Consider the following 12,843-nt stretch of genomic DNA (forward strand, 5'->3'; position numbering starts at 1 on the left):
TTTTAAATTTTTAATTATATTTATATAATATCATTTTTTTTAAGATTTCAAACTATTGTATGGAACTATGAACCCATTTATTTAAAGCTTTTATATTTGTTGATGATTTGAGACTATTGATTATTAGAAGTTTTAACAAGTTTTTATTGTGTTTAAAGCTTTTATTAGAATTTTTAATAACTATTATATGTAATATTTTAGGCTTTTATTTAAACGTGCCCAAAGAAATAAAAAAGAAAACAAAAAGATGTTTTTACAAGGGCTAAATCCAAAAATTACAATTAGAAAAAAATCAGATTTTATTGTGCTCAACAACTCAAAAAAAAATAAAAAAAAAAATTAAATCAGGACCTGATCGAGACTGGGACAACACTGGAACAAGACGAAACATGGGACAACAAAGTTGGCTGATGCTATTTATCAGGATGAAATTGGGACAAGCCTGTCCCGTTCCCGATCTCGATCCATCCTGTGAATAGCCATAGTAATATTATTTTATAATTAAAATATAATACTCTATGATCTTTTGAGACCTGTTAGTGATATTTCATAAGACTTTTGATGAATAAAATCTCTTCTATAAGCCTGTACGAAATTTTTTGCTTTATAAAACCCAAACATCCCCTCAAACAAAAGCGGCTTAAACCCTTCCTTCTCTCGTCTCCTGGCGTCCCCTTGCGGCCCTCTCCATCACTATTCCGGTCTCCATTCAGTCGAGAGCTTCGCATCGGCGCTCCGCCGCTTGATTTGGTCTTCGTCCCTCAGCTTCTGTTCTTTCCTCGGCTTTGCCTCGGCTCCGTCTTCAGTTCGTCACTCCTCCTGAAAGCTGCTTTTTAGGTGCGTGGTGTTGCTTTCACTCTCTCTGTAAATTAAATGTATATGAGGATGACTATATCTTCGTAGGCTTCAGATTTAAGTAGGCAATTGATAGAATGTGCATTTATTACACACGCACGCGTAATGGTCTTATGAACATTGAATATGATGACAGCAGAAAGCAATGAGGAAGCTGAAGTTTCATGAGAAGAAGCTATTGAAGAAGGTAAATTTCTTAGAGTGGAAGAGAGAAGGAGGTCACAGAGAAAATCATGTTATGCAACGCTATCGTATTACTGGACGTGATGATTACAAGAAGTACTATTCTTTATTACATTATATTTCTCGTTGTTCTGAATTTGGATAATTCACTGTCTTTGAAATTAACTAATGCAATTCATTATTTTGGCCATTGGGATGGTGAAACTACCAATAGATATTCAAGTCTGTGCCGGATGGTCCAAAAGTTAGTAAACATGCTGAAGCAAATGGACCCAAAAGATCCGTTTCGTGTTGAGATGACTGACAAGCTGTTAGAGAAGCTGTAAGTTTTATTAGCTATGAAATTTCCAAATTTTGACTGGTAAACTGACTTAAGCTGCATGTGATATTGTTTCTTATTTGGTAGGATTGAATCAGTATGTGTTTGTGTGTTTGTTAATGTTGGTTTAGGATTCCTTATTCATCAATATGTCATTCATTAGTTTCATTTCAACTTTTTGGCTTCTGCCGCATGCATTTGGAATTTGGATTACCAAAATTTATCGTGAACATGGCTGCAAATTGCATGCCAGTTGTTGCGCAATTTGTGACTGAAAAACTCTAATTTGTCTCTCACAACTCACTTCTTCACTAAGCCTAGGTAGGCAGAAGGAAGGCATGGGTTGCTGGTAATAGATAGTCTTGTTTTGAGTTTTAGGGATTCCTAAAATGTTGGAAGCGGTAGCTGTAAAGCTGATGTCTATGGCAGTTTTTGTAGAGGTACTGTTGACTTGTGATTGTGGAGGTGGCAGAGGTCATAGTGGGGTGTTGGAGGTGGATAATGGCGATAAATGAAAGTGAGCGCATTAACCAGGGGATGTGTGTTGTCATATGCTTGAGAGATCAATATATAAAATCTAATAAATAATTGCACTATTCATAGCTTATGAATAGTGTGATATGTTTTGGGCTCTGCTACGCGCAGCCCCATATCAAGTTTAACCAAAGACATAACCATATATAATTGTTGGAATGGAGAAGTACCCGATTTATTTGGATTATTGTTCGATCCATATCCTGGAGTAATCTAGTTAGTTAGAAAAAAAATTTCTTTGTCCCTTGTACTTTTGCTGGTTTACTGGATATTTTTAATCTTGTAGTTGAATTTGTTTGTTCTTTTTGACATTTTAGGATTGAGTGTGGGCGTAGATATTCATTATTTTCATTCTTTAACTGTTTGAGTTCAGAACAGTTTTTGATGTATCACTCCTACTGCTCTGGTTTATTAATTGTCTCATTGGAACACGTTTCCTACCACCAACATTTTGCAATGCAGAGAACCAATACTTATTCTCTCTCTCTCTCTCGTGAGAATGATAGGTACAATATTGGTGTGATTCCAACGAGGCAAAGTATTACACTTTGTGAGCGGTTAACAGTGTCATCCTTTTGTAGGTAAGAAAACCATCTTATTCCTTCGTTATTTTAAATGAAAAATTAATTGTTATTTTGTGATTGTTCTCCAAAAATTCCGGACGATTATGTAGCAAGAGAATGAAAGGGAGTTGATTTTAATGTTTAGAACAATTTTAGTCATGTTTAGAAAGAAAAAGGTATTATGATATGGTAGCATCTGTTAAAAGGTGTAATCTGAGGCTTAGTGTGTCCAGGAATGCAAGAAGACCTAAAAGGCAGGTTTTATATATCAATAAATGTGGAATTATGAGATAGACGTTTTTTCTTTCAGTGCTTTTCTTCTTCTTCTTCTTCTTCTTCTTTTTTTAACTCCACACTAATCCAAGTCAGTTATGTTTCACAAATCTGATAAAAGAAATAATAGCAAGGAAAGATTATGCAAATGCAGAGCATAGGGTATCCTAATATCCTCCAAAAGGAAATGACTGAACGCCTAAAATTATACTATTTCAGGTCCTAAATATAACATCTAGTTTGTAGTGTAAGGTTGGAGGTAGTAAGATAGAGATTAAAAGATAAATATGCAGCAAAGCTACCTAATCTTTCTTCATATCTAGCAGACTGCAGACACACCCCCATTATAAAGGCCCTTGGCCAAATATCATATAAAAGCTAAATTCATTATCCTAGCCCTTGAGGTAAACACCATTTAAAATGTGTGCTCTCCGCTTTGATCAAATATCCCCATATGTTGGGAAAATTGTGCATTGCCACGATGTTCTACCCTCCTTTAATCCAGAAACCTGGAACTATCTAATGAGTATCCCTCTGACACACCTATCTCTAGCTGACTCCGAACAAACAAACTTATTTCGGGAGTGGTAATGGCAGTGTAGTGTGAACTTCAGCTTCTGCATTGTTCATGCACGTGTTACCAATATTTTAGGAGGAACAACTGTGGAATGTCTGCAAATGAATATGCCTTTTGTATTGACTTTATTGAGTGTTGCTGTCCAAATAGACACCTTTATCTCTTATTACAAAGGAAACACAAGGTCTCAAGACTGGGATTAGGGAGTGACAAAGTGGGGTAGGGAAATGAAACCTTGTGCATCTTCTTTATAAATGAAGGCTAATTACGATTAACATGTAACCTAGAATAACATTATAAAATGAGACTAAGATTCCAATGTAATATTTAAATTAATGATATTGCTCCTAGTAATGATGCCTAAAGAAAAACATTCATTTTGTTTCCGTCTTTTACATATTTTTCCCTCTTAAATTACGAATATTACAGGGAATATTCATCACCCTTCTTACTGATAGAACCCCACCAAATACATTTTGAGATTATTAAGCTGCTCTAATTTACTTTCTTATAATTTTTTTAAAAAAAACTTTTGTAGGCGAAGGCTTGCAACTGTTTTGGTGCGATTAAAATTTGCTGAGCAGTTGAAAGAAGCTGTCACTTACATTGAACAAGGGCATATAAGAGTTGGTCCAGAGACAGTCACTGACCCAGCATTCTTGGTGACCAGAAATATGGAAGACTTCATCACCTGGGTGGATTCTTCAAAGATAAAGAGAAAGGTTCTACAGTACAATGACAAATTGGATGACTATGATCTAATGAACTGAGTGCTGATAATGGTGCATGGATTTCGACACCGCCAGAACATAGTGGCCAGCTACTTCGGAGATGAACCGTCAGTTCTTTATTTTATTTTTTTCCCCAAAAGGAGCACGACGTATTTCTAGTATTCGGATGGATGGAGTAAGAATTCAATTCCCCGGTGGTGTGTTATTTTCTAGCAGATAAGCATGTGTACGAAGTGAAATCATGACAAAAATTCGTTATTTGAATAAGCTGCCTAATATAGATGGGATTAAAAGGGCTTTTTAATCTATTTTTGTAGGAGTATTAGGTGTCTTAAATGCAGTGTTGTCTTTTTTTATTTAAAAAAAAAAAAACGATGTAATGTCACCTCTACTGTTCAATGGTAGCTAACTTCTGTTATCAACGTAGCATGTAATGTCACCTCTACTGTTCAATAGTAGCTCACTTCTGTTATCAACGTAGCATGGGGTCCGCTTTTTTTTTTCCCCCAAAATACCTACTCGGTTTCTCCTCTTCCTCCTATTGACGGTAACGCACTTCACTGGCAATATTAGTGGTGAATATCTCATGCAACAACTAACTAGCCTTTCTCCTTCCTCCCTCCGCAGTAACTCGAACTCGAGGATTTCAAGCCCATCATTGCTAAAAAAATATTTGGACCATCCAAAGTCAATGAGGTAATTGATCCCTAGAATTTGACCAAACTTGCTTTTTCTGCTGGTTAAAAGAAAAACATTTTCCCCTCGCTCTTCAATTTGCGAACCATTCTAATTAAAGCCTGTTTCCCATCTCCCATGGAGAACATATGCGCCGTACAATTTATGGCAACGTTGATTGGATGCGGTTGGGTTGCATCTCCTAATCTTTAATGCCGCTTATGTGAATCACTAAAACGCTGAACGATTAGAAGAAAACCCAGGTGCTCCAAAATTTCTTCCAAAAATAAATTACTTTGAAGAACATTCAACAATCTATATTCTGGCATGGTTCGTCACCTGCCATATCTCATACAGCAAGATGAAACTGACTCCCTTTGTTAAAATTCCAGCAAAAAGATAAGCAGCAAGCATGACAGACATTAAGCTCTGAACTAGAGAGGCTAGCATACAGCGGTTTGGATTTTCCACATTCACAAAAATAGATGGAAGGAAGGTAAGAATTTTCCTGGAAAGAAGTGACGAATGCCCTCTTTCTCTGGATATGTGAGTGCAAAGAATCTGATTTAAGCATAGAATCGCCTCTTTGGGGGAATGCTGATTCAACTATCACAACCCAAAGTCAAGTTCAGCTCGTTTCAACACAGCAGTTACTCTATTGTAGAATTCTGGTTCTTCTTTCTTTATATCATCTATTGTCCGTGACTCATGCTCATCCGCCTGAACAGATAAAGAACTAAATTATCCATCTAAATAGTTTAAAGCAATGCGAAACAGAGATCAAGGCATCATCTAAAAAAGGTTATCTTCGCAATGATTTTGACAACTCTGGTGCAAGGGCGAAGAAAGAGCCACGGCAACGAGACAGCGCCGAAAGAGTGCACTCTTGTCCACAAAAAACCCAGACATCTAATTTTTTCAGCCACTATTTCCCAATTTAGCAATCAGGTGTTTCACAGCTATAATTTCCCAAATGAAGTTGCATATGATTAGTTGTATTTTTCAACAATACCCAGAATCTGATCATTGGTTATAGCTAATCGGACATGATTTTGAATTTTTCATATATCAACGGCCAACTAATCTTCTAAATAAATTCCCATGACCTCACCATAAAATATTCTAGGAACGTATGAAATCCAGAGGTCCACTTTGCAAGTAGCACCTTAGTAACAAATGATGCTGAGTCCAGAAAAGTCAAATTCCGTGCTTGTATTGGCAGTGCCTTCCAGAGCTCTTTCTATTTAAATATGGCGTGTATGTAGATAGACATGCATAGAATGAATAGGCATTCAAAACAAAATAAAGCTGTCACTTGCAGGATGGCAGTTAATTACCTCCTTGAATTTTAAAAGAATTAGATTTGAAACAGTGGCTGGTTTTGTGCAATCCCACCTGAACAGCCGAAGCAGAAAACATTTAAATGAGTTCGAGTCACCAACTACACATGAAAATTTTATAGTAAAAAAGAGAGAAAGTGATTAAAATGTGGTGTAACATTCAGTTGTCATCCATCCATACAGCACTAAAGCTTTTAGACCTCACTTTCTTTCTTTCTTTTGTCCCTTTTTTTTTTTTTTTTGGGGGGGGGGGGGAGTGTTTCAAGTGTTTGCGTGACATGGGCATTAATATTTTCAGCATGTGTAGTTCGATAGAAAATTACACTGTCAGTTCAAGACTTCAGAATCCTACAGATACGCCACCAGAGCACCTCAGGGGGTGCAGAATTAGAGTGGGTGTATGCAAATTAAAAGGAATTGGTCTTGCGTTCAAGAGAAAGAACGCAAGTAATTGAATAAAGATATCAAAATGACACAGCTAAAGTACAACAGAGTCATTTTTTTTTTTACCTCACAAGCATCAATTCATTAACTGATCGCCACATCGCTCGGCCAACATGTTTTGCAAACTGCTCCCTAGCACTTCTTCCATGCCATAATTCTTTGGCAATATACATCACCTCTTCCACATCCACCTTTGAAGTGGGAATAAAGACAACAGAGGATAGAAAACATGTGTAACTCTTTCCAGTGGATAATTAAACAATTAAACAATCAAATATATATCTGTAGAACTAAACACAGGCATTTCCACAAAAAATTAGATGAAATCGTCATAGTAGTATTTAACTGCAGCCTTGCAGAATGCACAAAGACCACGTATTGAGGCATGCCAGCTGTTTTAAGAATCATTTAAATGTCCATTCATAATAGTACATTCACAACTTTACTTTAAATGGAAGAAATTCCGCTAAGGAGGACAGTAAAATATTACTTGATGGATAAACTGCCCTCGAAAAGAATAACAGGAAAAGCTCATAACAAAACCAAAGGAGCAAAAGGCTAGAATAGCTCATAAAAGCCAGAAAGCTTGTCAACCTCTGCATGTCAAAACATATTTCCTCATTTACCCTTTTGCAAAGCACTGATGGGAAGCCATATCAGAAATCCTATCCCATACTTATGTAGGGGTAATGGTATGCCCTTGGTGATGCAGGCGTTTCTACCAACCACATAAACAAAAGTATCCTGTAAACTGCAAATTGCTGGTCGCTTAAGTATCATTTATTTTATTGTTTGGAACACCCCCCCCCAAAGGGGCATGCCAGCAATGGCATTTCAATTTCTCTAGCATTAGCTCAATTGCAACTCCTTCAATTTTGAACTGCTTGTTCAAAAGCCAAAGATATCAGCGCTTGTGGAACTCAGCCAATTATATCTCAATTTTAACATCTTTAACACACTCTTCAGAAAATCATGGCAGCATTGGCGTCCCAATTATGTCACTTTTTTGCCATCCCATTTTAGTTTTTAACCCGGTAAATACTTTGAATCAAGCCTTTCAACCTACCAAGAGGGGCCTAAATCCCTTATTCTCACAAAAGCTGAAAGCCCCACTTGAAATGATTGTGTTAAAAAAAAAAAAAAAAGAAGACAGATTGTACAAGTAATAACACAAAAATACACGTTTCAAGAAACACAATGGTTTATACGTACAGAGAAGGAAATATGAATATATAAATTATTCAGATGCCCCGCTGTCCACCCATTCCTAGCATGGATAAGTTACCCAACAATAAACTTCTATAATTTGACCAGATGTTAATAAGGTAAATTCCATACCTGCACATGCACAGCTGAGCCATACAATGACTCCTCATGCTCAATTAGGCGCTGATGAAGAGTATGGTAATGATCCGTGTCAAAACTGACTACAGGTTCCATTTGAACTTCCAACCCTGCTAGTTGTGTCACAACATAGGAGGCCATGACTTGTCCAAATATTGCAGGGATGGAGCCCAGCACGGGTATGATTCGGACCCTAAAGCCTGGAACAATCTGGCAAGAGAATAAGATGTCAGCAATCTAAGTCATTGAATGTTTTGATAACAGACTCAAGGTGATCTCTGTTATTGAGCAACACTACAGAAATAATAATAATTGTCAAGGTGCAATCACATTACCAAACAATAGCAAATATACCAGTGGTATTATCAGCAGGTCAAAAATTAACAAAACCACTACTCTCACCTGATAGTCTGAAGGGTTTTCCTCTTCTCCACTTGGACCTTTAAATGGGAGCAACTTTACTTTGGGTTTCTCTAAAGAGAATACAACAGGAATACCGCCTTCAATGCCGTGATCTTTCCTCAAGCGGTGTCTTACCTAATAAGGGAATGATTATGTAACTATAGTCAGAAAGAGTAACAAAAGCAATATAAGCATAAGGGGAACATCACCCTAAAAAAGCTTTGCTCCCATGTTGGCTTTCATTTTCTTTTCATAACAACACTCATGTTGAGCATCAAGCATTGATATTCAAATTAGCATGAAGAATATGCCAAGAGGACAGTCTTGTCTAGATTACCCATGAATCTAGAAACTGATCTATAATCTATTGGTCTTCTAAAGATTCTTGCAGCCAAATGAATGCTAACCTTTGTGTGTGAATGCACTTATGTCTAAGCATCTTATTGAGCATATAATTGAATGTGAGAGAAGGCAAGATATCGGTTTATACTAACATAGGTGTACTAAAATACAACAGAGAAAGGAGAAAAAAGTAGCACAGTAAGCTGCCAAAGCAATTTACATTATGTGGTTTAAGGTCCAGTTAAATATAATATTAAAAAAGAAAATGTCAAAGTATTACAGCTCGAGATAATGGATCATTAGTGGACTCTCTTAGATCAGCAATTCGGATTCTTGTTGGATCAGCCCTCGCACCAGCTCCTGTAGCAGATAGAACCTTCAATCCCCTACGTACACATGCAGCAAGAAGGGCCACCTATTACAACCCACAAATCAAGCAACTGAAAATGAACTCATAATTATTAGATATTTGCATAGGAATGATTGCTAATGACAACTTGAAAAGAGAAAGACGAGCAGAAGGTAGCACTGTGTTATTAGGTCTCATCCTTCCAGGAAGCAACCTATGTACACATCTACAATCTTGCTTGATGCATGCTCAAATGCATCTTATTTCTCAGCAATTCTCACATCTGAGAGCTAGCATTAAAGTGAATAAAAAAATGATCTACTGATATAAAAGCAAAAACTCTTTTAACGATTACTGGGAATACTATCCATATTCGCAACAAAGCAGTAATTCCATCAAACTGGGGTATGTCCATGATGTATGAAAAGTTTTTCTTAAAAAGGGAGAATACTATCACACATCAACTAAGTAAAACATTGAGTAATTCAATAGAAGATACCTTTGTATCAATGTTGTCGATGCAGTCCAGAACAAAATCTGGGTGGCCTGAGAGAATTTCTTCTTCAGTAGATGCATCATATAATAGAACTTTCGCATCTACTTGGCACTCAGGAAAAATAGAAGAGAAATGCTCCATGAGGCACTGAGCTTTTGGGATGCCAACATCTGCTCTTGTTGCAACAGCGTGCCGATTTAGTGAAGAAAGAGAAACCTTCTCATTTAATAAATAAATGAGTACATCATTGTATCAAGATATCCATAAAGATTCTAATGCAACTAAATATGACATCACATATACAACTCCTTCCTAATTGATTACATGTTTCAACCAAAAAAAAAAAAAAAAGATCTATGGGCTTTTTAAGTCATACAATGGCAGATACTAGGGTAAATAAAACAAAGGCTTGTAAAGGTTTGATGAAGCGTTTAAAAATAGTGAGCAGGAAGTTAAAAAGCAAAAGCATCAGTTGATATTTGATTTAAGTCCATTTTCTTAAACCAATAATCAACATCATTTACATCTTTATTCTTTAGTTATCGATTTTTAGAACTTATATTTACCATGATATGCTCCTTATTACCAAGGGCCTCTAGCGACTGAAGGAAAATTGCTATAAATTAAACTTAACATACTGGGAACTGTTTGACAACTGACATCATGAAACATTATAATGTAATGTAACTTGGAACAAAAACCACGACTTATGGCACTTCATAAAATAAGAAAAATAAAAATATTGGAAAGCATACGTTAATTACAAACTAGACATCAGACAGAGGCTAAAACATTAGAAGTTTCAGGTTCTACACTTTTAACAATCAAAAGGAAACAAAAAGCACAAAACATACACGGATAACAAATTGAAACCCTACAAAAAGAAAGAAACGAAGAAAACAAAACATAAAGAAGGAAAGATATCGCAGAAAAAAACCTGGTCAAAGTCCACTAGAAGTAGCTTGCCAACCCCTGACCTCAAAAGCATAGATGCAGCATGACTACCAACACCTCCAAGGCCAATGACCACAACGTAAGATGCAGTCACTTTCCTTTGCGATTCAAACCCAAAGAACTGAATGTTCCTATTAATACCATGAATGTTCCGAGGGGGAAAAAACTGCTTGATAAGTAAAGACTCAAGAAAAGGACATCTCCCATAAACATGATTCACACCCCTAGAATGTGAAGATGTAATATAAATAAATTTATAACACTAAGTGGTGATTTAGAGAATAAAGGAGATGTTGTCTTTGCAATCACAAAAGACAGAGACAAAGAAAGCTTCACTCTCACTCAGCGGAACACTATTCCTAAAAAATAATAACTGCTATCTAATCAGCTTATTCACATTAAGCAGGCGTACAAAACATGCCACAAGCCTGTGCAACAATGGTAACTTAAATTTGTCTGCTTTATAGGTCTCAAGACTCGTTAAATCAAATAAAGCAACAACCTTTAATTGCCTATCAAAGCTAGTGAGACATATGCATGAGAGGAACCTCTGAAGTGACATCTAGACTAAATTAAAATGTCTAAACATATAGAATAACAACTACATTAGCCAAGTACCAAAAGGCCAAATATACATTGGCCTACCCAAATTTTTAGGTTATTAGCTAATTGTCTGCTATGAATAAGATCGTACACACATGTTGCCAAGGAGTTCCACGGTATAAAACACAGGGAGCTAGAGAAATAATTTCTTAAATGAATTTTGAGATTAAGAGGGACAACTTGAAGTACCTAGTCAGGTGTTCAGAAACAATCTCATCATTCAGAAGATCTTCGTCAGCCACCTTATCAATCCTTTTATGAGTAGCAATACATCCCTCCATACCTGTACAAGACACAGACCCAGAGTTCTAGCAAAACACAGACCAACAACAACCTATATTGATTCTCTGGCATGCAGTAGAATTTTGTACATGTAAGAGAACAAATTTCATATTACAATCTAGTTTATAATTGGAACACATTGAAAGTACTAATTAAGCATATTAGCATGCAAAAATGTGCATGACCTTGCAAAAGTACAATCGCCACATCATAAATGGAAGGAACTGCATCTAAATCTAAATAATTTACTATGTTCCATGTAACCATATTCAGATCCAACCTCCAGTTTGGCTAGTCAGCCCCTGCAAAACCCATTTTTCAGGAAGAATTTGTAATATGTATGTGGCAACAACAGAGTTCTCTAACTTGCTCATACCAATGATCATCTGAATGTTACTGCATCTGCTTGTTTTCTTTTTCTTATATTTCCCCCATTCTGTGCTTTATATCCATAAAAGCCAAGAAATTTCTTATCAGGCAAAGATTAAAGGCATCAGATAAGAACAAGATTAACTGAAACCAAACAAGTTGAAGCCAGCAGATCACTTACCGTTTAATTCAGTACTATTCTTACTCCATTGCTGTACACCTCGTCTGCAAAAATACAGACAGTATCGTTGAAATATGATGAATTCCACATCCCATGCAAGAGGCAACCATTAAACGTTGCATGGTATTTGAAAACTCCTCTATTCCCACCCTTAGTTTTCTTCTTGGCAGGCAACATCATGCCTCCAAAGACATAGACATTATATTATTGGTTAAGCTCGATTGATGGACACAAGGTTTCGAGTTTGCATCTACAACCCAGCTTTTTCTCCCGGAACCCACACTATCTTCGTCACATATACATTTAGACCCGAAGAGAAAAGGCACGAAACAGTTCACTTGCTCATGCTACAGGTTCGAAACAAACTTCAGCATCCAAAAAGATGATTTTTACACGTGCATTTCTTGGCAGACAAGGTGGTAGAGGCAGACTCACCTTTGAAGAAGCTTTAGAACGAAGATGGTAGACATAGAGCCCAATAGAGCCCCAGCTCCCACCAGTGCCACATACTTGGCTCTGTCCATCCTCTTTTGTATCCTTTTATCTGTGCTCGAAAAATAAGTTCATGCCAAAACAGCGTATTCGAGGTTTCCGAATCCTCAGGATTACACCGCACGCCGCCGTCCGTTAGCCGTTGTCTGGTTTGGGTGCGTTCTCTATCTTCGTGGAATCGGGACGCCGCCGTCAGTTGGCTCGAGTGAGTTCGGCCGGAATCAGCCAACGCTATGGGAAATTTGTAGGCGAGGAATTATATTTTTGGAAAAAATTTCAGCAGTGGACGTCGTAGCGAGTTTAAAAGAGTAAATTAAATTAGATTCTGATGAGTAATGATAATTAGGGGTTTATGCTGTTCCTATATATAAAAACATATTTTATATATTTATTAATTTTTTTAAATTAATACTATTTATATTTTCTCAGCAGAAAAAAAATAAAAAATATACTTAGAATGTTTTAAAAAAATACATCATATTACTTCCGGTCTTAATTATAATACCTTGTTTATAATTTACAAACAAGACCTTAT

At 36.6% G+C, this 12,843-nt stretch overlaps 2 protein-coding genes across 4 annotated transcripts; one reads left to right on the plus strand and one right to left on the minus strand.

Annotated features, from left to right (window-relative positions):
• The first annotated feature begins 653 nt into the window (after positions 1-653).
• LOC114755800 (U3 small nucleolar ribonucleoprotein protein IMP3-like) lies at positions 654-4,343 on the plus strand. Of its 3 annotated transcripts, none has more exons than XM_028944675.1 (5): positions 654-837; positions 992-1,134; positions 1,253-1,360; positions 2,398-2,472; positions 3,843-4,343. In XM_028944675.1, the coding sequence occupies exons 2-5, from the start codon at positions 1,001-1,003 to the stop codon at positions 4,072-4,074; spliced, it is 549 nt and encodes a 182-aa protein (XP_028800508.1). In that variant the 5' UTR covers positions 654-837; positions 992-1,000; the 3' UTR covers positions 4,075-4,343. The 3 variants fall into 3 exon arrangements, with proteins under 3 accessions (XP_028800508.1, XP_028800507.1, XP_028800509.1); XM_028944674.1 differs by having other exon boundaries at positions 995-1,134; XM_028944676.1 differs by lacking the exon at positions 654-837 and adding an exon at positions 858-875 and having other exon boundaries at positions 995-1,134.
• Positions 4,344-4,974: 631 nt separating this feature from the next.
• On the minus strand, positions 4,975-12,532 carry LOC114755803 (tRNA threonylcarbamoyladenosine dehydratase). The gene is made up of 11 exons (XM_028944678.1): positions 12,252-12,532; positions 11,817-11,860; positions 11,174-11,267; positions 10,365-10,512; positions 9,431-9,643; positions 8,863-8,997; positions 8,241-8,375; positions 7,833-8,048; positions 6,561-6,685; positions 6,048-6,105; positions 4,975-5,430 (listed from the first exon to the last, which is right to left on the minus strand). The coding sequence occupies exons 1-11, from the start codon at positions 12,338-12,340 to the stop codon at positions 5,320-5,322; spliced, it is 1,368 nt and encodes a 455-aa protein (XP_028800511.1). The 5' UTR covers positions 12,341-12,532; the 3' UTR covers positions 4,975-5,319.
• Between the last annotated feature and the right edge of the window lie 311 nt (positions 12,533-12,843).

The sequence above is a fragment of the Neltuma alba genome, unplaced genomic scaffold (assembly GCF_004799145.2).
Source record: "Neltuma alba isolate B1F8T4 unplaced genomic scaffold, ASM479914v2 tig00010342_pilon, whole genome shotgun sequence".
Classification (NCBI taxonomy): domain Eukaryota; kingdom Viridiplantae; phylum Streptophyta; class Magnoliopsida; order Fabales; family Fabaceae; genus Neltuma; species Neltuma alba.

Bases quoted from the DNA above. Each gene is read 5' to 3' on its own strand.
- LOC114755800 (XM_028944675.1), top strand. From the start codon at position 1,001: ATGAGGAAGCTGAAGTTTCATGAGAAGAAGCTATTGAAGAAGGTAAAT. The intron at 1,135-1,252 runs GTACTATTCTTT...AACTACCAATAG, and splicing joins GGACGTGATGATTACAAGAA to ATATTCAAGTCTGTGCCGGA. The intron at 2,473-3,842 runs GTAAGAAAACCA...AAACTTTTGTAG, and splicing joins ACAGTGTCATCCTTTTGTAG to GCGAAGGCTTGCAACTGTTT.
- LOC114755803 (XM_028944678.1), bottom strand. From the start codon at position 12,340: ATGGACAGAGCCAAGTATGTGGCACTGGTGGGAGCTGGGGCTCTATTG. The intron at 11,861-12,251 runs GTGAGTCTGCCT...GTATTTTTGCAG, and splicing joins GTTCTAAAGCTTCTTCAAAG to ACGAGGTGTACAGCAATGGA. The intron at 8,998-9,430 runs GTATCTTCTATT...GGGTTGTAATAG, and splicing joins TCGACAACATTGATACAAAG to GTGGCCCTTCTTGCTGCATG.